The sequence below is a fragment of the Zootoca vivipara genome, chromosome 2 (assembly GCF_965207765.1).
Source record: "Zootoca vivipara chromosome 2, rZooViv2.hap1.1, whole genome shotgun sequence".
Classification (NCBI taxonomy): domain Eukaryota; kingdom Metazoa; phylum Chordata; class Lepidosauria; order Squamata; family Lacertidae; genus Zootoca; species Zootoca vivipara.
This window is the reverse complement of record NC_142584.1, coordinates 109,819,482-109,846,706: the sequence shown is the minus strand read 5'-3', so window position 1 is coordinate 109,846,706 and position 27,225 is coordinate 109,819,482. Positions and strand designations below refer to the sequence as shown.

The following is a 27,225-nucleotide window of genomic DNA, read 5'->3' as shown; positions in this document are numbered from 1 at the left end:
GCCTTCTTGGTAATGGCGGTCACCCTGTGGAATGCCCTCCCATCAGATGTCAAGGAAATAAACAACTATCTGACTTTTAGAAGACACCTGAAGGCAGCCCTGTACAGGGAAGTTTTTAATGCTTGATGTTTTATTGTGCTTTTAACATTCTGTTGGGAGCCGCCCAGAGTGGCAGCCAGATGGGCGGGTTATAAATAACATGTTGTTGTTGTTGTTGTTGTTGTTGTTGTTGTTGTTGTTGTTGTTGTTGTTGTTGTTGTTGTTTTATTAAGAGAAAGCCAAGTGGGGCCCATCATAGCTGTTGATAGACCCCTCAAGGCTTGCCATGGCTGTGGGTAAGTTTGCCGGGACCTGCCACAGGCCACAGAATATTGAGGGGCCCAGACTGCTCCTTGAAAATTTGGGAGGGCTCAGTCCCCCATCTCCCCATAGATGTCGCCCCTGCCCTTCAGTAGCCTTCCTCCACCCTCTCCTTGAGTGACTTATTGTCTGGCTGGAAACTTTCCTAGTAGTGTGCTCTCCAAGATGGGGAGATGCACCTGTGCTATAAAAAAATTAAGTGCCGCGTCAGTTGCTGTGCCCAATTTCACCACTTGCCTCACCTATCCCTGCCTAAGGTTGCGAGAAGGTTGCCCACCCTTGCTATAAGACTTGTCTTCCCTCTCAGTAGGGAAGATTCCCTGGGTGCTGATTGGCAGGCCTCTGGCCAAATTGCGTGTTGCCGCAATGCGAACCAGGAAGGGCCCACAATTTGGTTCATCAGTAGACCACCCGCTTTGTACCCAGAAGGCCCTGTTCTCGGTCCCTGTCATCTCCAGTTAAAAGAATCAGGTGCCGAGGGATGGGAAAGACCTTCTGCCCGAGACACGGGTGAGATGCAGCTAGCCAGAGTAGGATAAGTTTCCCCAACATGGTGACTCTCAGATTTTTTCGGACTACAGCTCTGACCATACCAGCTGGTGCTGATGAGGAGCTGTAGTTCAAAATGTCTGGAGGGCATCATGTGTGGGAAAGCCTGGGAAGTGGCCCCTTTGGCATCATGCCCTCTCTAGGGGCCCTCTTGCTCCAGCCCCCACTGCTGCCACAAACAGTCCCACCATTTAAATTTCCCACAATGCCCCAGGGCAATGCTGTGGCAGGGGCAGCTGGGGAAATTCAAAACAAGGCCGATCACCAGATGTATTTGTTGTTGCTGTTTCTAAGGGGGTGCCCAGGGCGTGTACCAGTCGGCTCCTGGGGCATTTGGCACCTGCTCCGACCTAATATGTGGAAATTCCAATGTTGCAACAGGATCGCAGACACACAAAAAACACGTACAGCTCATGGTCAGTGATTCTATACTTCTAATATTCTCTCTTTTTTTGCATCAGTCCACAAAAAGATCTGCCCATGGACAAATGGGCACCAGCTCCAACTTTCCATGAGCTCTTTCCTCCACGAAAAGATTGGCGTGCCGGTGTGGCAACAGAGCCAGATTTAGGGCGGTGCGGCCCGTTTCCCCACACAGGCCAACGAGCCAAGGGGGTGCAAAATTGAGAAGATCCATAATTGAGAAGATCCACTTGGGGGCGTCACATTTTGGCCTCACGCCGGGTGCCATATTACGAAAGATTTCCCAAGTCTGCCCCTGGTGGCAAGCCCACAGCCTCGCCAGCATTGATGTTAGCGTCAGGCTAATCCATCTCTCCGGCTTTTGGGCTGCATACATCCTAAACAGCCCACCGGAGGAAGTCCAGGAAGAAGGAGGTCTTTGTCTTTGGGCCTCCTCTCCAAAGAACGAAAGGCAAATATGGCTGGTTTACACAGGCCCGTTGGCTTGGTGTCTGTCAGGCTGTGACAAGGTTTGGTAAAGGAGGGAGCGGAGGAATCTGGGGTACGAGTCCTTCTCCATCAGGCCATATATGCGCCTCTGAGCCTGTTCGAAGCACGAACGAGTGGGTAGCAAAATGTTCCGATTTGTGACGTCTCTGGTCTGGCAATCAAGGTTCACCTGCAAACATGAGATGGAAGTGGTCAGGTACATGACAGCGATTTAAACAATGCCTAGCACACAGGGAACCAGGCAGAGGGCCTTCTCGGTAGTGGCGCCCACCCTGTGGAACACCCTCCCATCAGATGTCAAGGAAATAAACAACTATCTGGCTTTTAGAAGACATCTGAAGGCAGCCCTGTTTGGTTATTTTTTAAAAAAGTATTTTTTATTAAAGGTTTCTTGATTTACAAAAGTTTTTGCAATGTCTCTCGTATTTTTTCCCCATTTATCATTTTTACAAATCAGTTTCATTTGTTGAGACATTGGGGAAGAAGAGGGGAAGAGAGGTGGGTGAGGGGGAGGTTGGGGGGCGATGCTTCTATTTTACTTAATATATGTAGAGTTTGATGTCAGCGTTGCTTGTGTAGGTTCTCTTATGTTTGCTTGTGTTCCTTTGGTGGTGAGAGAGGTTAGGGTTGGCCTAGGCGTGTGGTTGTTCATTTGTGATTGGCTGTGGTGGTCTTTGTTTCATGTGTGAGTGGGGTGGGTGGGTGGGTGTTTTGGATCAGGTTAGCCATATTGATTTGTATGCTGTTGGTAGATTTTTGTCATTGTCTTGTTGGGCTGTATGTGTGATGAAGGGAAGCCATACCGGGTTGAAGGCGGGCAGCTCTGTTTAGGGAAGTTTTTAATGTTTGATGTGGCTTGGGAAACCCAGCCAGATGGGCAGGATATTATTATTATTATTATTATTATTATTATTATTATTATTATTATTATTATTATTATTAATTCAATTTTCCATTTTAACAGAATAAACATAAAAAAGCATACAATATAACATATAACTAACAAAAAAGAAGGCAAACAAACAAAACAAATCTAATTTTAAACATCCATTTTTTGATCATTGTCTTATGGATTTCTCCTCCCCCCTTGCTGATTTTCATTTTTAATCCTCTTTGGCAATTCCCTTTATTATAATTTTTAATTCCTCTTCATTGTATTCTTTCATTTTTTTAATCCTCCCCCTCCCACCACTACAATCCCAGAGACCCCCCCTGCCACCAGAGAATCCCCAAGTGCAGTAGGAGAGGAGAAGCAGTTATTTTTATCATTGAAGCCCCCCTTCCCCCCACCCCGGTACACCCCCCTGGTTGTTGTTGTTGTTGTTATTATTATTATTATTATTACCATCATTATCATTATTATCATCATTATCATCATTATCATCATTATCATCATTCTGTCATAGCTGTAGGGGAGAATTGGAGCACTAAAAATAGGCCTCTGTGGGTTGGGATGGAGAGGCGTGGCCAAAACAGCAGTAGGATACCAAAGGTCGTGCCAAGCAGGGAGTTGGGGAAAAGCAACAGAAATTTACTAGGTCCGGATTAACTCATAGGCAAAGTGCAGTATAGAGCAGAGGTGGAGAACTGGCCAGGAAAGGTAGCAAGATGATCTGGTGACTTGGGTCACATCCAACCCCATACAGTCAAAGCAACATGGCTTTCCCCCAAAGATGATGATGATACATTCATATTCCACCTCAAGGCGATGTACACCCTTCTCCCCACCCCTTCAATTTATCCTCACAACGACCCTGTGAGGTAGGAGAGATAGTGACTGGCCCAAGGTCACTCAGTAGGCTTCTTGGGTGAGTGGAGATTCAAACCCTGGTCTTCCAGGTCCTTGTCCAGGACTTTACCCATAGGGCCGGCGCAGCTATGAGGCAAGGTGAGGCAACCGCCTCAGGCGACAGAGTTCTGCGGCACAGCAGATCCCGATGTCAATCTTTCTCCCCCACTCCTGTTCCTGATGCAGATCTTCCCCGACCCCTTCTTCCCTGGCGCAGAGGTGGGGGGGTGCCATTTTAAGGTCCGCTTCAGGTGGCAAAATGTCTTGGGCCGACCCTGATTAAGAAAACTTCACCCGTCCCTCTGCCTCCACCTCAGAAAAGAAGACCAGCTCATTCCACAGGCATTTTGGGTGAGGAGAGTTTTGGAAACATGCTCAGAGTCCGGTTCTCTTACCTCTTTGGGGGCGTGGACGGTGACGTATTGATCATAAATCTTCTTGGCGCTGTCCTGGAGTTTGTCGCAGCCTCGCAGCTTCCGGTAGTCTTCGCACGCTAGCCAGAAGTCCAGGTTCTCTTCGCTGAACTCTGACTTCAGGAAAGCATGAAAGACAGACCGTCCATCTGCAGGGAAAAGGGACAAAGGAGTCAGGAGTTTCCCCTAAAGCATCCAAATTATATTATTGGAATAAAGGGTGCAAATGCTTTAGCTGAGATTCCGGCATTGCAGGGGGTTGGACTAGATGACCCTTAGGGTTACCTCCAACTCTACAATTCCATGATTCTATGAAATTTTTGCACATAATTGTTTACTGCTTCAGATTTTCAACTCTTGTTTCTTGGAAAGGGAAAGTGGGAGGGATTGTATTTCTATGTGGATAATGGGTAGTAAAGGTAAAGGTAAAGGGACCCCTGACCATTAGGTCCAGTCGTGGACAACTCTGGGGTTGTGGCGCTCATCTCGTTTTATTGGCTCCAGGTCATGTGGCCAGCATGACGAAGCCGCTTCTGGCGAACCAGAGCAGTGCACGGAAATGCCGTTTACCTTCCCACTGGAGCGGTACCTATTTATCTACTTGCACTTGATGTGCTTTCAAACTGCTATGTTGGCAGGAGCAGGGACAGAGCAATGGGAGCTCACCCCATCATGTGGATTCGAACCGCCTAGGGCTTGCCAATCAAAAGGTTGGCGGTTCGAATCTCCATGACGGGGTGAGCTCCCGTTGCTCGGTCCCAGCTCCTGCCAACCTAGCAGTTCGAAAGCACATGAGTGCAAGTAGATACATAAGTATCACTGTGGCGGGAAGGTAAATGGCGTTTCCATGCACTCTGGTTTCCGTCACAGTGTTCCATTGCACCAAAAGCGGTTTAGTGATGCTGGCCACATGACCCAGAAAGCTGTCTGTGGACAAACGCCGGCTCCCTCGGCCTGAAAAGCCGACACCCCATAGTCGCTTTTGACTGGACTTAACTGTCCGGGGGTCCTTTACCTTTTTTTATTCACTGTTACTCTGCCTGCGCTCAAGTTCACACCTCCGTCCTAGCAATAACACAGCCAACTTGGAGCACAGCTGGGCCTGATGATTTAGCTGCAACCAGATGAATGACAAGTTCTTCAGCCACGTAATTTGTGCAAAGATACATATGTTAGGGTAAAGGGCATCTAAAATGCATTTATTATTATTAATGACAATGGGAGCTCACTCCATCATGTGGATTTGAACTGCCGACCTTCTGATGATAATAATTTGATTAATTACATGCCCTTTACCCTAAGGTCCCATTGTGCAGGTCACAATGATTTAAAATGCATCTTGAAACAAAAAAATGCAATTTAAAACATCAGTGAAAGCAACATTTATAAATGCATTATATATTAGGGGAAATTGCCTGCAGGCCTGCGTATATTAGAAATTCACTGATGAATTGTCAGGACTTCAAAATAATAATAATCACAAAGTAATGCGGAAATATGGGGACCTGAATGTAAGATGGGGGGGGGGGGTGAGGATATGAGAGGAACTGAAATTGACAGAGTCACCCATTCCTATGCGAAACAAACTCAGTGGCACTTGCAAGCACCACTTTTATCGGTTCTGAACCGCACACTTACATGGATGAAGCAGTAACTTTTCCAGAGATTCAGCCCATTCTTGTGCCTCCTCAGGAGTCGGCCTATAAGAGAGAAAGTGTCTGAGCAACTGGGAACTGCAGATAATAATAATAATAATAATAATAATAATAATAATAATAATAATAATAATTTATTAATATTAATAATAATTAATAATCATTAATTATTATTATTAATACTTTATTTATACCCTGCCCATCTGGCCGGGCCTCGCCAGCCACTCTGGGCGGCTTCCAACAGAAATATTAAAATACAATAATTTATTAAACATTAAAAGCATCCATAAACAGGGCTGCCTTCAGATGTCCTCTAAAAGTCTGGTAGTTGTTTTTCTCTTTGACATCTGGTGGGAGGGCATTCCACAGGGCGGGTGCCACTACCGAGAAGGCCCTCTGCCTGGTTCCCTGTAACTTGGCTTCTCGCAGCGAGGGACGCGCCAGAAGGCCCTCGGTGCTGGACCTCAGTGTCCGGGCAGAACGATGGAGGTGGAGACGCTCCTTCAGGTATACTGGACCGAGGCCGTTTAGGGCTTTAGATGATGAGTCCTGCCCGCTGAGCCCAGGAGCAATTTGGCCGGAGTTGCATAAGGCCTCCCGGGTCCTACCCCCGACACTCTCCACAGCATGGACTGGGGAACCTGTGGCATTCTGGATGTTATTGGGCTACAGATCTCATCTGTGGCATTCTGGATGTTGTTGGGCTACAGATCTCATCTTCCCTCGGTGGTAGTTGCACTAAAGGAACGCTGATATTCTTCTGTGAACTCTTGTGGTGCCTTCAGAGGGAAACTTTCAGGGCACACGTCCAAACTCCCACTCGGCAAAATAACCAGCAACGACCCTAAATGCAGCAGAACCGTCTTGCCGCATTGTGAGGCAAGGGAAGTAATGCGTACTGCTGTCTCAAGAGGGCTGCTCCCCGTAAGATCATTAAGCCACGGGCCAGTTTTGATAACTGCACCGCAGCTCGAATCTCCGCCTCTATCTGGCCAACCCATATCTCTACTAGACTCACTCACAGAAATCAGGCAGAGAATTGACAACATCGAGACGGACACACACTCCCTGCACCACGGACCACTCTCAAAAGAGATTTGGCCCCAGACCAGATCTAAATGGCCTATAGCTCTTCCTGGAAGAATAGGTTAAGTGGACGGGTTAACAAGAAGGATTAAAAATTAAAAACTAAAAACAATGTGATTCATTGCTGGCTTATTACAAATGTACTTTCCCCATTACCAATCCATCTTCTCCCTCCACCCCTTGATAAAAAAAAAATGCCTTCCTTTGCCATTTCCATCCAGGTACTTAGTAGCAGGACTAAAAGCTTTCCATGGAATCATAGACTTGCAGGGTGGGAAGGAGCCACAAGGACCCCACGCCCTGTAATGCAGGACTGGTCATGTTGTGCAGATGCCTGATTATTGTCTTCCAAAGCAACTACTCTATTCCCAACGTAAAAATGGAAAGCGTAATGCTGAAGGTCAACAAAAGAGGTTTAAAGACTCTCAAGGCAAATATATAAAAAAATGTAGTATAAACACTGACAACTGGGAAACACTGGCCTGCGAGCGCTGCAATTGGAGAACAGCCTTTACAAAAGGTGTCATGGGTTTTGAAGACGCTCAAACTCAGGACGCAAGGGAGAAATGTGCTAAGAGGAAGGCATGCTTGGCAAATCCACACTGTGATCAACTCCCGCCCGGAAACCTATGTCCCCACTGTGTAAGGACGTGTGGATCCAGAATTGGCCTCCACAGTCACTTACAGACTCTATGTTGAAACTGTGTTCATGGAAGACAATCTTACTCGGCTACGAGTGATCGCCAAAGAAGAAGAAAAATGTAGGATCCTTGTTGTTGTTGTTTAGTCGTTTAGTCGTGTCCGACTCTTCGTGACCCCATGGACCATAGCAAGCCAGGCACTCCTGTCTTGCACTGCCTCCCGCAGTTTGGTCAAACTCATGTTCGTAGCTTCGAGAACACTGTCCAACCATCTCGTCCTCTGTCGTCCCCTTCTCCTAGTGCCCTCAATCTTTCCCAACATCAGGGTCTTTTCCAAGGATTCTTCTCTTCTCATGAGGTGGCCAAAGTATTGGAGCCTCAGCTTCACGATCTGTCCTTCCAGGGAGCACTCAGTGCTGATTTCCTTAAGAATGGATAGGTTTGATCTTCTTGCAGTCCATGGGACTCTCAAGAGTCTCCTCCAGCACCATAATTCAAAAGCATCAATTCTTCGGCGATCAGCCTTCTTTATGGTCCAGCTCTCACTTCCATACATCACTACTGGGAAAACCATAGCTTTAACTATACGGACCTTTGTCGGCAAGGTGATGTCTCTGCTTTTTAAGATGCTGTCTAGGTTTGTCATTGCTTTTCTCCCAAGAAGCAGGCGGTAGGATCCTTAGTAGTAGTAGTAGTAGTAGTAGTAGTAGTAGTAGTAGTAGTAGTAATAATAATAATAATATTTTATTTATACCCCGCCCTTCCCGGTTTAAAAACCGGGCTCAGGGCAGCTAACAACAAATACAAAACATTGATTAAAATGTGACTTAAAAACAGCATAGAAACAGCATAAAATACAACATAAATGCAGCATCAATGTCAATAAAATTCAAAAATTCAGGGGTCATTTTGGGGGAAAGAAACCCCAGCAAGTGATCACCAGGGCTAACTAGGGCCAGCAGGAGACCAGGGAAGGGTTTAAATGTGGGGTCCCAGAAGGGTTTCTTCATAAAAAAAGGAAAGGGAAAAGGGACTAGAGGATCAGAATTGAAGGCCAGGCGGAATAGCTCTGTCTTACAGGCCCTGCGAAAGGAGGTCAGGTTCTGCAGGGCCCTAGTCTCGTGGGACATTCCACCAGGTTGGAGCCATCACTGAAAAAGCCCTGGCTCTGGTGGAGGATAGTCTGGTTTCTTTAGGGCCTGGGACCTTTCATGGACCTTAGGGTGCTCTGCGGGACATACCAGGAGAGGCGGCCCCATATGTACGAGGGTCCTAGTAGGAATTGCCAGTATTGTCTATTGGGTTGGGCCATCCCTGGGCCACACACACACACACACACACACACACACACACTTATTAGAATAAGAGAGCTAAATTACCTTAGGGATTGAATTTCATTACTCCCCGAGCTCCATAACCTTAGGAAGTTTCTTTTATTTTTCCTCCTTTTGAAAAGAAAGAAAGAAAAAGTAAATCAAATGCAAAGAGGCAGCTGAAACCAACCTTCAACAAACCCCTATATGAAAACTTTTATTATTATTTAGTCGTTTAGTCATGTCTGACTCTTCGTGACCCCATGGACCAGAGCACACCAGGCACTCCCATCTTCCACTGCCTCCCGCAGTTTGGTCAGACTCATGTTCGTAGCTTCGAGAACACTGTCCAACCATCTCGTCCTCTGTCGTCCCCTTCTCCTTGTGCCCTCCATCTTTCCCAACATTAGGGTCTTTCCCAAAGATTCTTCTCTTCTCATGAGGTGACCAAAGTATTGGAGCTTCAGCTTCACAATCTGTCCTTCCAGTGAGCACTCAGGGCTGATTTCCTTAAGAATCGATAGGTTTGATCTTCTTGCAGTCCATGGGACTCTCAAGAGTTTCCTCCAGCACCACAATTCAAAAGCATCCATTCTTCGGCGATCAGCCTTCTTTATGGTCCAGTTCTCACTTCCATACATCACTACTGGGAAAACCATAGCTTTAACTAGACAGACCTTTGTTGGCAAGGTGATGTCTCTGCTTTTTAAGATGCTGTCTAGGTTTGTCATTGCTTTTCTCCCATGAAGCAGGCGTCTTAGGGCCCTTCAGATTGGTATGGGGTTCCCCGCCCAGGGTATTCTGCAACACGTCATTGATGCATTAAGAGTGCATTAGAGGTGGATTTATACTGGCCATCTGCACATCGTTTCTCTTTCTTAGTTGCTCTGCGGTGCTTCTCTGATGTTAGTGCATTGTTAAGCGTCCAGGGAGCCACTCCTGAGCTTCTGTGCAACAAAAGCAGGCTGTGTTTGTGGGAAATGAACCAGAACATTTAGGACAAAAAGTTACAGCGTTGCATCAGTAATCCATGGTCCATGCACCAATTGGAAAAGAAGTCGTAAGTCCCCCTGAAGACATTTTCAGGCAACGAACAGTATTGAAAGCTGGAGCAGATGACCCATTGGCCTGATCCTGTTCTTATCTCAGTAAGTCCTACAAAGTGGATCTACATTATTACCCCCATTTTCCACATGCAAGGCAAGATGGGAACTCTATCAGCAATAGATGTTAGAATCTCCTTAGCACTTTATAGTACCTTTCCCTGCTGAAGTGCTTCGGTAGATTCGGTCATCTTTGCAGCAACCTTGAAAGGCAGGCCGCTAGCATTTATCGTTGCTGTACTACAGATCTAGGGGCTCAGGGATTGTTGCCTGCATCTGTTGTGTCTCGAGAGACAATGGAGTGTGCCTCCGGGAAGTGAAGCCTTAGCAGCACCAAAGTGACCTTCCCTGGGGCGCAAGCCTGGGCAGTGTGTCTGGAGGTCTTGGGCTGCCCAGATGACAAGACTCCCCTCTTGGCCTTGCTGATGTGGTCCAAAGGAAAGCAGAGCAACAACATTTGGCACCAACTTGGCTGCAGGAGTTGTTGGAAGGAGGCATACAAGGCACCATCTAACAGTATTAGGGACTCCACTCCAGAATCATAGAATCATAGAGTTGGAAGAGACCACAAGGGCCATCCAGTCCAACCCCCTGCCAAGCAGGAAACACCATCAAAGCATTCTTGACATATGCCTGTCAAGCCTCTGCTTAAAGACCTCCAAAGAAGGAGATTCCACCACATCCTTGGTATAAAATCCCACTGCCAAACAGCTCTTACTGTTAGGAAGTTCTTCCTAATGTTTAGGTGGAATCTTCTTTCTTGTAGTTTGAACCCATTGCTCCATGTCCACTTCTCTGGAGCAGCAGAAAACAGCCTTTCACCCTCCTCTATATGGGCATCCTTTTATATATTTGAACATGGCTATCATATCACCCCTTAACCTTCTCTTCTCCAGGCTAAACATGCCCAGCTCCCTAAGCCGTTCCTCATAAGGCATTGTTTCCAGGCCTTTGACCATTTTGGTTGCCCTCCTCTGGACACGTTCCAGCTTGTCAGTATCCTTCTTGAACTGTGGTGCCCAGAACTGGACACAGTACTCCAGGTGAGGTCTGACCAGAGCAGAATACAGTGGTACTATTACTTCCCTTGATCTAGATGCTATACTCCTATTGATGCAGCCCAGAATTGCATTGGCTTTTTTAGCTGCTGCATCACACTGTTGACTCATGTCAAGTTTGTGGTCTACCAAGACTCCTAGACCCTTTTCACATGTACTGCTCTCAAGCCAGGTGTCTCCAGATCATGGTTTTCCTTCTCCTAGATGGACCACCTTCCCAGGTCGGCAAACCCCATATGTCCCTCACTTCCCTCTACAGCACATGCAGAAGCTGCCTTCTTGACCACTGGACCCACTTTTGGTCTCGCTTGCTCAATCTTCTGGAGCCCTAACTCACCAAGGTTTTTGAGACCCATTGGCTGCCCTCACCTGGTTTAGCCAGCCAGATGAAACCTTGCTGGCTCAGGAATACAGTCGGACGTTGGTTCTCGAACGGAATCCGTTCCGGAAGTGCGTTCGACTTCCGAAAATGTTTGAAAACCAAGGTGCGGCTTCCGATTGGGTGCAGGAGCTTCCTGCACTCAAACAGAAGCTGTGGAAACTGTAACGGGCGTTTGGCTTCCAAAAAAACGTTCGCAAACCAGAACACTCATTTTCGGGTTTGTGGCGTTTGGGAGCCAAAACGTTCGAGCCGCAAGGCATTTGAGAACCAAGGTACGACTGTAGTGACTTTTCAACAGCTACCCAGCAAGTCGAAGGAGGAGGTGAGATTTAAACCAGGATCTGGAAGATTATAGCTCTGCTTTTATCTACTCAACTCACCGGCGGCATTTTTGCCTCTGTTGTGCCTGGCAGCTGCTGTCACCTTCTGATCCCAGGTCTGATTCCACGCTTGACGCCAGAGACTGAAACACAGAAAGAAGAGTTCAAGAAGGTGTCCAGGGTCCCACAACCGCTTCCAGAGGCCAGGGGTTTTTATGCTGCCCCCTGCATTTCACTGAATTCAGGGCTAGAGTCACCTCAGCTTATGCACAGGGCCGTCTTTTTAACTTTAGATATAAAGCCAGACTGTTGACTGGGAGCGGCCGCCGAGACCATATAACACCGGTCCTGAAAGACCTACATTGGCTCCCAGTACGTTTCCGAGCACAATTCAAAGTGTTAGTGCTGACCTTTAAAGCCCTAAACGGCCTCTGCCCAGGATACCTGAAGGAGCGTCTCCACCCCCATCATCTATCCCAGACACTGAGGTCCAGCTCCGAGGGCCTTCTGGCGGTTCCCTCACTGCGAGAAGTTACAGGAAACCAGGCAGGGGGCCTTTTTGGTAGTGGCACCTGCCCTTCAGATGTCAAGGAAATAAACAACTATGTCATTTTTAAAAGACATCTGAAGGCAGCCCTGTTCAGGGAAGTTTTTAATGCTTTAAGTTTTATTCTGTTTTTAGTGTTCTGTTGGGACCCGCCCAGAGTGGCTGGGGAAACCCAGCCAGAAGGGGGGGGGGGGTATTGTTGTTGTTGTTGTTGGTCCTCAAAACATTTAAAGAGGGAATGAAATGGGCCCTCAATAAAGGTCATCCAAGACAATTCCCCTTAATACGTAAATGTTGTTATTGATTATTATTATTCAATTAGTGAGTCACTTAACTCACAAGAGGTCTCAGACTCCGTTCCCTTACGATCCTCTCAGCCACAGGAGTCAGTTAAGCTAGAATGGCACCAGCGTTCATGTTAGATAGCCAAGCAAACCTACTAGACAAAGGACTTTGCCTCTCAGATCCTTTGCGTCGCTTATTAGTCTCTGGTCCCCCTCTAGAGAACCCAGGAGTCCAGGCTCCCAGGCCCTTTGGCATAACCCTTCCTTGGTAATGAATCCAGCTTTCTATTTAGCCTTGGGATGTGCTTTGCTCTCTCTCTCTCTCTTTTCACTGCAGGAAATTCCAGAGATTAAAACCATTGGGAACAAAGACACTAAAATATTTATACAACCGAGCTAAAACAAAATAGAATCTGGGCTCGCAGTTTCTCCTGGAAGTGGTGTGCGGTGGCGGGTGGGTTTGTGGAAAGAAGAAAGACGGGCAGTAAGCAAAAAAAGGGCTGGAAACATGGCAGTGCTGTGCAAGGAGGAGAAAGGGCCGCCCACTGACTTTGTTAGATCCTCCGAAGAGATTCCTCAAGTGCTGCTTCGCTGCCGCCACTCTCCCTCTGAGGCGTCGCTCTTTTCTCAAAGACTTGGGGGATGGCAAACTCCACCCGCTTCCTGTTTTCTCCGCCACCTCAACCTCCCCTGGGCACGGCACCCCCTTTTGGTCCAAGCGGCCCTCGCTGCGGGATCGCCACACCCCTCCGGGGTCTTGCAGGGGGATCTGGAGGCAGGTGGGCACTTCTGCGCCCTCTAAGAGGATGCTGGGAGGGGATGGCTTCTCCTGGCTGGGAGCCTCGTGGTCACCCCCGGACTCCGACGCCTCGAAGCTCTGGTGCCGCTTTCGGAGGGTGCTCCTGTGCCAAGGGAAAAAATCGCAGTCTACGAGGCAGCCTTCAGAGCCACATTTCTGGAGGGGGCTTAGCATCTGTGTGAGAAAGAGAGAGAATTATGGCCATTTTGGTTTAAATGTCCAGTAGCCCAACTACTAACCAGTCCTACAAACAGGTGACCTAGGGAAGAAGAGTTTGGAAGGAGAATGGTTGAGAAAATTGAGGGGAAAGGGGAGAAGAACGAATGATAGTGTAAGCCCCTTCAGAGAATTTTATGGCATTATTATTATTATTATTATTATTATTATTATTATTATTATTAGACTTTATATACTGCCCTAAACCCAGGGGTCTCAGGGTGGTTCACAGAAAAAAATCAAGATATAAAACCACAAAATACCTAATAAAAACAACAACACAATACCCCCCATAAAAAAACACATTTTAAAAGGGCATAGGACAGGCATCCCCAAACTGCGGCCCTCCAGATATTTTGGACTACAATTCCCATCTTCCCTGACCACTGGTCCTGTTTGCTAGGGATCATGGGAGTTGTAGGCCAAAACATCTGGAGGGCCAAAGTTTTGGGATGCCTGGCATAGGATGTCAATTGGATCAACCAAAGGCCTGGTTAAAAAGGAACATTTTTGCCTGGCCCCTAAAAGTGTGTAATGAAGGTGCCAGGCGAACTTCCCTGGGGACAGCATTCCACAGACGGGGAGCCACTGCAGAGAAGGCCTGTTCTCATGTTGCCACCCTCTGATGGGTCATGCAAATGCTTTGTACAAAACATGAAAACAAGGAAAGCCTTAGACTTCGCAGAAAAGAGAGGTGCCTTTAACCAGGAGCTAAAGAGACAACCAAGGCTGGGTTTTACACATCAATTTGAAAAAAACTGTCCAAAGCATTGTTTGCACTTTTTCTAATTCAGTATTTGTCAAGCTTCCTATCTCCAGGGAGCGGGTCTCCACATAAGTGTCTCTCTTATTTTTGCTACAGGGCTCCTGTGAACTCCTGAGGATGTTGGGAAGTTCCTACAGAGTGCTGGGGGCACGTCAAGTCTTCACACTCTCTAGATCGCCAGGCTAATGGCCTATCAGGGAAAAAAGCAAATTTGAGCCACTCAAAATTTTGCAGCCACTCAGGCTCTGAGCACCTTCCTCTCTTCTCTTAAGCCACAATCCAATGCCTACTTTCCTGGAATCGGTGGGGGTTACTTTTGAGGAGACACGCAGATCATTGCGCTGTCAGACAATGGCCTGCAGGGATCCCATCCATTTGCTCTCATGCTGGGAATCTCTCCAAGGCAGAAAACATCTGAGATAAGCTCGTTAAAGAATTATCTGGCCGGGTCTTGGCATCAATGATGGAAAGGCATGTGGAGATGAATCGTATTCCTCTTGGTCCACCCACCCTTTAATAGCATCGTTTTCCTTGTCGCTAATGCTTTCCAGAATATCACCTATGTCATAGGCAACCATACTGAACAGCAGCAGGGAAGGCTGGTCGGTTAAGGTAAATGGGGTGGTGCCCCACCACATGGGCGTACCCAGCAAGGGGCAGGGGGGCAGCTGCCCCCCCTAGAAGCAAATTTTTTTTAAAATGGTTATAAAGTGATGAAACGAAACAAAATTAGGTAGGGCGATGGCGAATAATCAGTTGTTTACCACTCTGAAATGGTGTAAAAACCGAGAAGTATCTAGAGCTACCTAGCGACTGGTAGAGGAATCTATGTCAACCAGCCATTGGGATTCAAGGGAGGGAGAGGTCTCTAGCGGGCTCTAGCAGAGAGAAGAGGGAATCTTCTAGAGGGGTCTAGTGAGTTCCGCGTCACTAAACTGAGCCACCCGCCACTAAACTGAGCCGCCCGCTATTAGTTTACCTTCTTATTTACATTTAGAAGACATCGAGGCCGCCTAAATGGATATAAGAATCTGGATCCAAAATGGTACGTTAAGTAAATTAAATTTTAAAGGGTAAAGACCTGGCTCGGAAGTACAATGGGAGAGGGCAGACTGACTGGGTTGTGTTTGATGAGCATCCATCGGAAATTCTTCAAGGAAAATCAGGACTGGATTGAAACGAAAGTTTAGAACAAATTTTCTTCAAACGCAAGAAAAATGATATTAGTATAAGACACGTAACTAGAATAAAAATGAAAAAAAAATTCAAGCAAATAATTGTAATAACTACCATAATAAAGCACTGCTATAATTATATATAATTTTCTTAAACTCTTTGTTTCAACTTGCCTTGTAATCGTGTGATGTCATTAAGAGACCACATGATTGACAGATGGGATGCCACACCCACCTCTCCCAAACCCTTGCACGGGGTTCCCAAGCTTGGGAGCCACACTGCAAGTGACATAGCCAGGCCCATGCTTTGCAAACCTCCTCCTGCTGCTCCTTTCCACCTCCGATGGTGGGTGGGCAGGTAAGGAATGCTATAAATCTCACAAATAAATCCTACAGATATATAGGTTTTGTTATAAACATCCAGGCTCTTCTACAGCAGAACCTGAAGTGTTACCGCATATCTACCCATGGCTCCCCTTACCAGCTACGCTCCCACCCCAAATATTGTGGTTACTGGTGGTGGGGCATTCAATGAATGGCATGATGCCATTATTCTGCAATTTCCCCTGCTTTCCCCTCTTTCTCTCCAGACTCAACTTCACTGGTTGCTATTGCAGGACAGTGTGGCGGTTGCGTTATGCCTTTAGTAACCCTACACTTGACAGAACAAGGCAGGGGACACAGCCTCTTCCAGACAGTCCGTTTATGGAGCGTGCATTTGGATTTCAAAAGCCGCTTCAAGGTAAAAGAGCCCCAAACCCACGTTAATTGCACAACCTGATGATTATCAGCTTGTAGTCACAGAGAGATAGGCTTTTTCCACTGGCAGCAGCAACAATGCGGAACGTCTTCCCTGCCAATAACCGGGAGACTTCATCTGTTTAGGATATAGCAGTTTGGACAGGCACACACACACACACACACACACACACGATTTCCTGAACCTCTTGCGTTTTATTGCTTTTAATGGCTGTTCTAACTCTTTTTATTGTTCGCTGTTTTTATGGGCTTGTTTTATTGTACGTTTTAATGGTGGATCTTTTTCCTTTTTTATGTTCAGATGAAATTGCTTAACTGCGTATTTTCATCATTTCCTTATTTTCCTTATTTGCCCGTTCAAGTTCAATTTTTATTGCAGCAAAAGCCAGCAATACAGAATATCATAATTCCAAACGAAAGAAAATCAGCAATAACATCTCCAGAAATAGAACAATTACACAAAAGGAATTTGCAATGTGTCATTTGCCAGTTTATGTTCTTGTTTAAATAAATATTGTGTGTGTGTGTGTGTGTCTGTGTGTGCGCACACACACACACACCCCTTCTACCCGTAAAGCTGTAGAGAGCTGCCACAGTTTTGTGTGAGAGGTCCCATCTTGTCCCCTCTGCTTATGGCTGCGGCTGCATTCTGTTTTGTGGGCACAGCAGTTGAGCCAAATTGGCATTTCTGGTGCTGTGCTTGCACCACGCTGAACTCTCGAAGATCAACGCAGCCTCACCAGCAGTATCCCACCAGTGGTCGTCCCACTGGCTGCTACTACAGGTGAAACTCGGAACATTAGAATATCGCCGAAAAGTGCATTTATTTCAGTAATGCAACCTATTATTTTTTCTTTTTCTTTTAATTTTTACAAATGCTTTCTTTTGGAAATTCCACAGTAATAAAACAAATAGTTACAATAATGCAAAAATAAACAAAATAAACATAAACATCGCTATTACAGTTCATTAATTACATTCCATTTATAATTGACCCGCCTAATGACAAATAATTACAATTACAGTGGTACCTCAGTTTATGAACACAATTGGTTCCGGAAGTCTGTTCATAAACTGAAGCGTTCATAAACTGAAGCGAACTTTCCCATTGAAAGTAATGGAGAGTGGATTAATCCGTTCCAGACGGTCCGCGGAGTAACCGTTCATAAACTGAAGCAAACTTTTCCATTGAAAGTAATGGAAAGTGGATTAATCCGTTCCAGATGGGTCCGCGAAGTACTTAAACTGAAGCGTTCATAAACTGAAACATGGGTGTAATTGGTTCCGGAAGTCTGTTCATAAACTGAAGCGTTCATAAACTGAAGCGAACTTTCCCATTAAAAGTAATGGAAAGTGAATTAATCCGTTCCAGATGGGTCCGCGGTGTTCATAAACTGAAAATTCATAAACCGAGGTGTTCATAAACCGAGGTTCCACTGTACTACAAATAAAGGCTTGACATATCTTGCTTTGCATGTCATGCATCTATCTCAGGCATCTCCAAACTTTGGCCCTCCAGATGTTTTCGACTACTATTCCCATCATCCCTGACCACTGGTCCTCTTAGCTAGGGATCATGGGAGTTGTAGGCCAAAACATCTGGAGGGCCGCAGTTTGGGAATGCCTGATCTATCTCATATATTGGTTTCCCCTTTTAAGTTGCATTACTGAAATAAATGCACTTTTCGACGATATTCTATTTTTCCGAATTTCACCTGTATGCTTATCTTACTGCTGAGGTGGCCGACAGTGTGAGTGTCCTTCCTTTTAGTCTACAAATTCCCATTGGTCTGCCCTCTGCAGCCTTCCTGGGTGCGCAAGAGAGAAACCCTCCCATCAGACTTTTTCAGATCAGGAAGCGCAGGCACCCGGGGAGGCTGCTGAGCGCTGGGGAAATGTTTAGTTGGAAGGGAGAAACACACCCACACCTTCAGCTCCCTCACCAAAACAAATTAAGTTCAAAACCCCACCCCTCACACAAGTAATAAAGAAACGCTAAATTAATCCTCAAGTGCCCTGAGAAAAGGGAAATAGAAACCTCTTTTGCAGGGAAACTGGATTCTTTCTGAGGGACTTTAAAAAGAGAGAGAGAGAGAGAGAGCAGCTTATAAAAAACAAATCAAATTAAAATGACATCCAAAGTCTCCTCTCCCGCTTATGATGCCTTGGAGAATGGCTGTCAGATCATAAATGGGCATTATGGTTTGACTCGGTAGCAGGAAGCCGTATATGCTAGTGTCCTGGAACCTCCATTTTGGCCAACTGAAGTCAGGAATGTTTTCCTGCCGCCTTTTAATCCTATTGTTTGATTTCCATCATTCTTTAAGTGCAGCGCGGACAGCCTCAGCTTGCGAGACATTTCAGATGTGGTGGACTGATTTAGTGGAGGGGAAACTTTTAAATGTCAATGGTACTCCCATACACCCTCAAATACATACCGGTACAAATATGCCTGCCGGCCCTGTTTTCTGTTCCTTCTGGAAGATTCTTTGGGATTTGCTCACCTTTGGGCTAGGGGACTAAGTATTGGCCCTGGTGGGAGGGCGGGAGAGAATTTTTACCTCAGGTCAAATTTTACCAGATAGACTGATCGCAGTGTGTGGTTACAGGTAGGTAGCCGTGTTGGTCTGGGTCGAAGTAAAATAAAAAAATTCCTTCAGTAGCACCTTAAAGACCAACTAAGTTTTTGTTTTGGTATGAGCTTTCGTGTGCATGCACACTTCTTCAGATACAGTGAAATAGAAGTCCCCAGGCACTTATGTAGAGAAGGGGTGGGGAGGGGTGGGGATGGGGAGGGGAGGGGGGATCACTCCCACACTGATCGCAGTGTGTGTACAGCTGCACCTCGGCCCCCAAACGCCTTGGGAGTTGAACGTTCTTGAACAATTGAACAACTGAAAACCGGAAGTGAGTGCTCCAGTTTTCAAACTTTTGGGGGGGAAGCCGGATGTTCGGCGTGACTTCCGCTATTGTTTCAAGCACGCCTGTGCAATCGGAAACCAATCGGAAGCTGCGCCTTGGTTTCTGAACGTTTCGGAAGTTGAACGGACTTCCGGAACAGATTCCGTTCGACTTCCAAGATGCGACTGTATATGTAAGTTATTATCATTTTATTACAGTATTATTATTCTTTCCATTTAGTACCGCCTTTCGACCATCCTGTCCCAAGGAAAGCAGGTTGCAGAGATTTAAAAATCCATATTAAAAACAGTTAAAGCAAATTACGGCCACAGAAATGGAATGTGTCGTGGGGGAAAACCATATCTCAGGTGTCAGAGCCTAAGGCAGAAAGTGTGTCTTCTTCAGCATAGAGCAGAAATGATATAATGAAGGTGCCAGATGCAACTCTGTGGGGAAGGAGTCCCACAATATTGGGGCCACCAACACCCGAACTCTTATGGGTGGGGGAACCACCAAGAGGGCCCTCTTGGACCAAGAGCATCTATAGGGAAGGAGGGGTCTTTCAGATATTTGGGGCCTTATGCCATTTGGGGCTTTATACAATAATCTGGTGGCAGAGGGAGGGCATTGGCCTGGCCTCTGGTCACCTGTGTCATACCGAGACAGGCAGGAGAAGGGGTGAGTAGGAGGAGGAAGAGGCGGCACAGTGGAAACACACTGGGTTGGCTCTGCCGGTGTGTTTGCACCACCCTGACCTCATGGCTGCCTGACCCCTCCTGTTGCCCATCCCCATGAGCAACGGGAGGTCCAACACACACAAAAAAACCACCTTGGGAGATACCAGACGTTGTCTATCCACCAATAGAATGAAGAACCGTTTGATCGCTGAAAAATTGATGCTTTTGAATTATGGTGCTGGAGGAGACTCTTGAGAGTCCCATGGACTGCAAGAAGATCAAACCTGTCCATTCTGAAGGAAATCAGCCCTGAGTGCTCCCTGGAAGGACAGATCGTGAAGCTGAGGCTCCAATACTTTGGCCACCTCATGAGAAGAGAAGAATCCTTGGAAAAGACCCTGATGTTGGGAAAGATTGAGGGCACTAGGAGAAGGGGACGACAGAGGACAAGATGGTTGGACAGTGTTCTCGAAGCTACGAACATGAGTTTGACCAAACTGCGGGAGGCAGTGGAAGACAAGAGTGCCTGGCGTGCTCTGGTTCATGGGGTCACGAAGAGTCGGACACGACTAAACAACAAACTAAGCAACCTTTGGAAGACATCTAAAGGCAGCCCTTTTGGGGGAAGGTTTTTTTCTTTTTAATGCTTAATGTTTTAATGCTTAACCTTTTAATGAGGGTGAAAGAGGAGAGCGCAAAATATGGTCTGAAGCTACGAACATGAATTTGACCAAACTGCGGGAAGCAGTGGAAGACAGGAGTGCCTGGCGTGCTCTGGTCCATGGGGTCACGAAGAGTCGGACATGACTAAACGACTAAACAACAACAACAAATGCTTAATGTTTTATTATGCTTTAACAACAACAACAACAACAACAACAACAACACATGACAACCACCACCAGGTGTTGTTTTTTTCAGGGGAAACCTACAGGAATTGAGTTCTGGCACCTCTTTTTCAAGAAAAATAGCAACAACAACAACAACAACAACAACAACAACAATATACTTCTCTCCCCTGCCCCCATGGCAACACCTGTGCCCCACAAACTGCTCCTGACTCTCAGGAGCAGTTTTAAGGAGGGACATGGGGTGAGATCCTAAGAAAATAGGATAAAATGAATCCTGTTCCCGCAGCGTCCTGTTCTCACAGTGACCCACAGGCAGAGCAGCAGCTCAACAGCTCCTCTCCATGCTTCTGCGGTTTCCAGCAACTGGTGTTCGGAAACATATTGCCTCTGACAGTGAAAGGGGGAAGTCCCATTGCACAGGCAGACCTCCACTCAGGCAATGTTGGCTGTTGTTCCGTATTATTTACATATCCATTCATTATATTTATCAGCTGCCTGATAATGTAGAATCACTAAGTAATGTAAATGCAAAACTAAATAACACAGTTTTTAAAAAAATATACATATATATATATAACGACAGTTAATATACATCATCCATGTGAAAAGCCAAACCAGCGCAAAAGAAAAAAGGAATTGCCAACTTACCACAATTTAAGTTTACACATCAGAAAAGCTAACAGTTGTTTTGGAATATGATTGGATGTTTAAAGTGGAATATTTAATTAAAATGATTTATATAAAAAAAGAAAAGCTAAAAGTTGAAAAGTTAAAAAGCTACCCACTATTACACAACAGAGGTAATGGTTTAAAATGACTATAATAAAAAAATATTTAAAAGAGTTATCCAAAAGCTAATGAAATGTCTGAGGAAAGTGTTCCACAACCAAGGAGCCACCCCTGTAAAGGCCTCAGCTGCTGTTTGGAGGAACAGCAGGCTATAGAATCATAGAATTAGAATCATAGAGCTGTAGACTTGGAAGGGACTCCGAGGGTCATCCAATCCAACCCCCTGCAATGCAGGAATCTTTTGCCCACTGTGGGGCTCGAACACACGACCCGCAGAATAAGAGCCTCATGCTCTACTGACTGAGCTACCTGGGCAAATAAATAAATGTAACAAATAAAATATATTTTTAAAAATAAAAAAGTTATCCAGAAGCGCCTTAGAGACCGACTAAGTTTCTTCTTGGTATAACAAGTATGCATGCACACAAAAGCTTATACCAAGAACAAACTTACCGTAGTTGGTCTCTAAGGTGCTACTGGACAATTTTTTTAAAAAAAATTATATATACTCCAACTGCGTCAGACCAACACGGCTACCTACCTGAAAGTAACAAATAAATAAACACAGCACAGACCACTCCCTTCTGGAATCCGCTCTATGTGGCAAAGAGCTAGAGTGCAGTGGGAGAGGGCAGAATTTGGTCAATGCCTATCTGTTCCTTTCTCCGAAGAGCTCACAACAATGAGCAACTAGTCCAAGGTCATGCCTGACTGTGGATTTGAACCCAAGTCTCCCCCATCCTAGTCTAAACTATACAGTACATACTGCAAGTCCCTGCATGCAGAAGATCCTAAGTCCTGCAGCCGAAAGGGTCTCGGGCAGGCCCTGCCTGAGATCTTGGATACATACACACACTCTCATTGGTGAGAAGGTGTTGCCATCCCCTACAACACGCAGCTTGGCTCACTTGCTTGAGTCGTCTGCACAGAGACCTGCCCTATAGCCATCTGCCTGTGGTGCACCTGTTCGCAGCTCATGGCACCCTGGTTTGCCAGGCACACGGCACACTGGTTTGCCATGTTTGGGGGACTTGGGTGGCACACACACACACCCTCCCCAAGCGGGTTGGGTGGGCAAATCCGTGGCTCGAAAGTAATCACTGGCAATAAACGGGTGTGCATTTCGCATTTCCCTCTTCCTGACTGGTGTCCCCTCGCCTTTCTGGGATAAGCCAGCCTGCTGTCGCTACAGGGAAACAAGAGTTAATGCCTCTCCCAACAGTGTTTGTACCCCACGGGAGAGCAGAAGGTCAAGGACGGAGTTTCTGGCTTATGTCTCTGCCAAGATGTAAATCATGTGCCTGCAGAAAAGTCGAAGCAGGGAAGGGAGAAGCCCAGCGCTGGTGCCCTGCAAGCCTGCCTGCCCTCCCTCCCTCCTTCCCCATCTTCATCCCATACGCATCTGGGCACACAGCCCACTGCCAAACCTGCCCAGTCCTCCCTCCCCATCCCTAGAGGCTTTTTCCCAGAGAGCCACTCATTTAGTCCATCTGTCCATCCACCCCGAAGTTCGAGGAATGTCCGGAACATCAACAACCACCGGGGGGGGGGGCGAACAGGGGCCCATCTGAAGGGACTGCGATAGAAGAGGATTTTCCTTTGCAGCTAACTTGGGCATGGGCAGATAAGCCGGCTGGAACACAGCAAGGATGGGAGACGAGGAGGGTGAGGACTGAGAAACGTGGGGGGGAGAGAGAGAAATAGCCCCCTCCCCCATTCATACCCTCCAACATTTCTCCAATGAAAATATGGGTATCCTATTCCATAATCATAACAATAATGATAATATAAATTTGTTATTTATACCCCACCCATCTCACTGGGTTGCTTCAGCCACTCTGGGCAGCTTCAAACTTATATAAAAACATTAAGCATGTGGTGTGTGTGTTTTTTTTAACTTCCCTATACAGGGCTGCCTTCAGATGTCTTTTTCTTTGCTTTCCTGCACGCCTTGATAATAAATATGATAAATAACATTTCTCCGATGAAAATAGGGACATCCTACTCAACAACAAATAGGGGCGCGGGTGGCGCTGTGGGTTAAACCACTGAGCCTAGGGCTTGCCGATCAGGAGGTCGGCGGTTCGAATCCCCGCAACCGAGTGAGCTCCCGTTGCTCGGTCCCTGCCCCTGCCAACCGAGCAGTTCGAAAGCACATCAAAGTGCAAGTAGATAAATAGGTACCGCTCCAGCTGGAAGGTAAACAGTGTTTCTGTGTGCTTCTGGTTCACCAGAAGCGGCTTGGTCATGCTGGCCACATGACCTGGAAGCTGTACGCCAGCTCCCTCGGCCAATAATGCGAGATGAGCGCTGCAACCACAGAGTCGGTCACGACTGGACCTAATGGTCAGGGGTCCCTTTACCTTTACCTTTATTCAACAACAACAACAACAACAACAATTTTATGATTTATACTCCACCCATCTGACTGGGTTGCCCCAGCCACCCTGGGCGGCTTCCAACAAACAAAAACATAATAAATCATTTTTTAAAAAATTCCCTATACAGGGCTGTCTTCAGATGTCTTCTAAAGGTTGCCTAGTTACTTTTCTCTTTGGCTCAGGGGTTGCATAACTGCAAACCCTCCAACATTTCTCCAGTGAAAATAGGGACGTCCTAAGGAAAAGCAGGACATTCCAGGATCAAATCAGAAACTGGGATGGTTTCCAGGGCTGTCCCTGGAAAATAGGGATACTTGGAGTGTCTTGGAGCACCCACAATCTGTACCTTCTGGGAACAGTTTGGGGCATGCTTTTTTTCCCTAGCTGGGCAGAAAGGTCTCACAGCCTTAGGTGTTCGTTTTTCCTGATTTGCAACTGGGTGTTACTACTCAAGGTGTTGCTGTTATTATATAAAGCGCTTAATAACTTGAGAGCAGCTTACTTACAAGATCGCCTTGCCCCACACATGCCCAACCGACCGCTCCAGTTGGCGAGACTGGCACTAATGGAGGTGCCTACATAATATTTATCTGTTTTATTAAATTTCTGAAGCGCCTTTCATCTGAAGATCGTAGGGCAGTTTACAATAGGAAAGCTCAAAAATACGCAGCATAATAACAAACATAAATGCTACCCCGCCCCCGCAAAATAGTATCCGTTCTGCATTTGTGTGGCAATGGCTGGACTTTGGAACTCCCTGCCTCTTGTTATTAAGCATATGCCGTCGCCATAAACTTTCCGGCAGCAGCTAAAAACACCCCTGTTAAGACAAATCCATTAGAAAGCTGAAGTAATTTTAATCCGCTTTAGTATTTTAACTTATGTACGTTTTAAAGTAAGGCTGTATTTTTTTTCTTTCTTGTTTCATCTTTTCGTAAACCACTTTGAGGGTTGTTGGAGGGTTTTTTTGGTTGTTGTTTTTTAAAAAAACAATCAAGTGGTGTATAAATTTTCTGGAATAAATAAATGTTCTGGGGAGGGAAGATACTGTTTTTATTGTATGTCTGCAAATCGCCTTAGCATATATATAAATTTAATAATAATAATAATAATAATAATAATAATAATAATAATAATAATAATGGTGACGGTTCTGCATTTCTGTTTGATGTAAAAGTATTACCTGATCTCAGCCTCTGAGAATACGGAGAGGAATACGGCAATGTTGAAATGGAGGGAGGGAAGGATAGACTAAGAAATGGGGACAGAACTGGGGACACAGAGATTTAAGATGCAAATGCCAGAGGGGTAGCTAGCTGTGTCTCCGACAGCAAAGGGTTTTTGTTTTAAAGAGTATTCAATGTGCTACAGCTGCCATCCTAAACCAAATAGGATTTCCTTCTGAGTAAACGTGGCTAAGATTGTGCTGCTAACAGGATTTGTTGTGGCTCAGGTATGGACCACAATAACTCAGCTGCCTCTCAAAGTGCTGGGAGATTCCCCCCCCCACGCCAAAAAGAATGAGGAAACTGATTCAATAAAGATAATCAAAGTGTACAGACACTGCGTGCCTGCCATATATTTACAAACCACACAAAGCATGCTCCCCCTTTCCAAAGAACCAAGAGAACCGTAGTTCACTCCCTTACAGAGCTGCTATTCCCACCACCCTTAACAAAACTACAGTTCCCAGCCTGGGGGGGGGGCAGGTTGTGCCTTAAATGAATTGTGTAGGCACAGCCTCCCCCTGTCCGTCTCTCTCTCTGTCTTGCATGGAAAAGAGTGAGGCGACTGATTCCCTCCAGACAAAGTATATACAGTACAGAGAGTCAGCAAGAGAGAGCAATTGATTGAATCAGGTAGAGAGAAAGAGGGCGAGAAGAAAAGACTGAGAAATAAATAAACAGGCTGGCAACTGGCTTTCCTGCTCACCTTTCTGTCTCTCACTTGTTTGCAGTCTTTTCCTCTTCCTTACTTTCTACTGCTGCGGTTGCTCTTCTTCTTCCCCACTCTTCCCCTCCTCTTCTGGGCCACAGGAGCAGCCAAGCCTCCGCTGGCCAGTTCCTTTGCAGCTCTGAACAGCAGAGTCCTCGAGACAGCTCCTCCCTCCCTGCTCAATGGGAGTGGCAGAGTGCCTCTGTGTGTGTGTGTGTGTGTGTGTGTGTGTGTGTGTGACCCTGGCCCTTTGATAGCGCAAGAGTAAAGTGTGACATCACAAGGCACTCCCCAGAGATTTGCGGTGGCGGTGACTGAATGGGGAACAAGTGTGTCATCACCCATCGGAAGTGTTGCAGAGTCAGACACCACCTCAAGCGCAGTCACTTTCTCCCAGTGTCTCTGAAGAACTGCGCGGGGGGGGGGGGGCGACATAATCTCCCCATCTTGGGCAAAATGCTGGGGCTACTCAATCTCTGCCTGTCGCTCAGCTGCTGAAAGGCACATTGCTTGCTTACAGTGCAGGCTGGACCCTCTGGGCGAAGGGGGGGGCACTGCCCCACCAACCTCAGCCAACCCCCACCTGCCAGCCTTTGCATTTTTTCACCAGCTATCGGCCTCCTCCTGTTTAGTCTCGGTGCGATTTCTTATGGAACTTGGCAGGATGGAGACAAAACTAGACTTCGTCTGGCTTCACCTGTCCATCATCATGGACTGGCTAGATGCAGAAGGGTGTGGGGGTGTGGGAGGCACCAGTTTGGGAAGCCCCGGGGGGGGGGAGAGGCCGCAGAGCCAGGGGACTGGTGGTGGGACAATGATGAATACTCAGAAGGAGAAGAGGGAGCAGACGGGGAGGAGGAGGAGGTGTCGGAAGCTGAAGAGGCAACAGGGTTTAGTGAGCAGGAAGAGTCTGTAGCAGAGAGCAGTCCAGAATCGGAGGCAGGAGAGGAGGTGGGCCAGGAGACAGGCTGCTGAAGAAGACAGGGGGTCTCTCCCTCCCACCGCAACCAGCTCCTTTCCCCTCTGGTCTCCCAGAGCACACAGAAGAATGAAGATGGCGGAGCAAAGAGAGACAAGGCAGAGGAACCTCAGATTGCTGGGGAAGGACAGGGGGGGGAGTCTTAGAGAGTGATGGGAAAGCAGGGACTTTCAGTCCTTTGCAAGTGCCTCATTGGGGCAAGACCTACTGGGAAGAGTTGCTGTGATCACGACCGGTTTGGGTTTCTTTGAACAAAGAGTTAACTTCACAGCAGGCATCCCCAAACTCTTCAGATGTTTTGGGACTACAATTCCCACCATCCCTGACCATTGGTCCTGTTAGCTAGGTATGATGGGAGTTGTAGTCCCAAAACATCTGGTGGGCCGAGTTTGGGGATGCCTGACTTCACAGAGACCAGGACTTTTAATGCTGACTTGCTCCTGGCTTCAGCTCCTGATACTGTCGATGGCTCTGGCGCCCTCTGCTGTTGGCCTCCTGGCCTTCTTCCCTCCCAGTCCTAATGGGTACCCTCCATCGCTGCCTGCATCTGATGGGTAAGGACAATGAGGACAAGGACCCTGGGCC

At 46.7% G+C, this 27,225-nt stretch overlaps 1 protein-coding gene across 1 annotated transcript; it reads right to left on the bottom strand.

The window, feature by feature from the left end:
• Positions 1-1,325: 1,325 nt before the first annotated feature.
• Positions 1,326-26,177, bottom strand: LOC118081050 (regulator of G protein signaling 3). The gene is made up of 7 exons (XM_035107174.3): positions 25,659-26,177; positions 12,963-13,385; positions 11,642-11,724; positions 8,785-8,850; positions 5,662-5,723; positions 4,006-4,172; positions 1,326-1,990 (listed from the first exon to the last, which is right to left on the bottom strand). The coding sequence occupies exons 2-7, from the start codon at positions 13,383-13,385 to the stop codon at positions 1,799-1,801; spliced, it is 993 nt and encodes a 330-aa protein (XP_034963065.3). The 5' UTR covers positions 25,659-26,177; the 3' UTR covers positions 1,326-1,798.
• Positions 26,178-27,225: the final 1,048 nt, after the last annotated feature.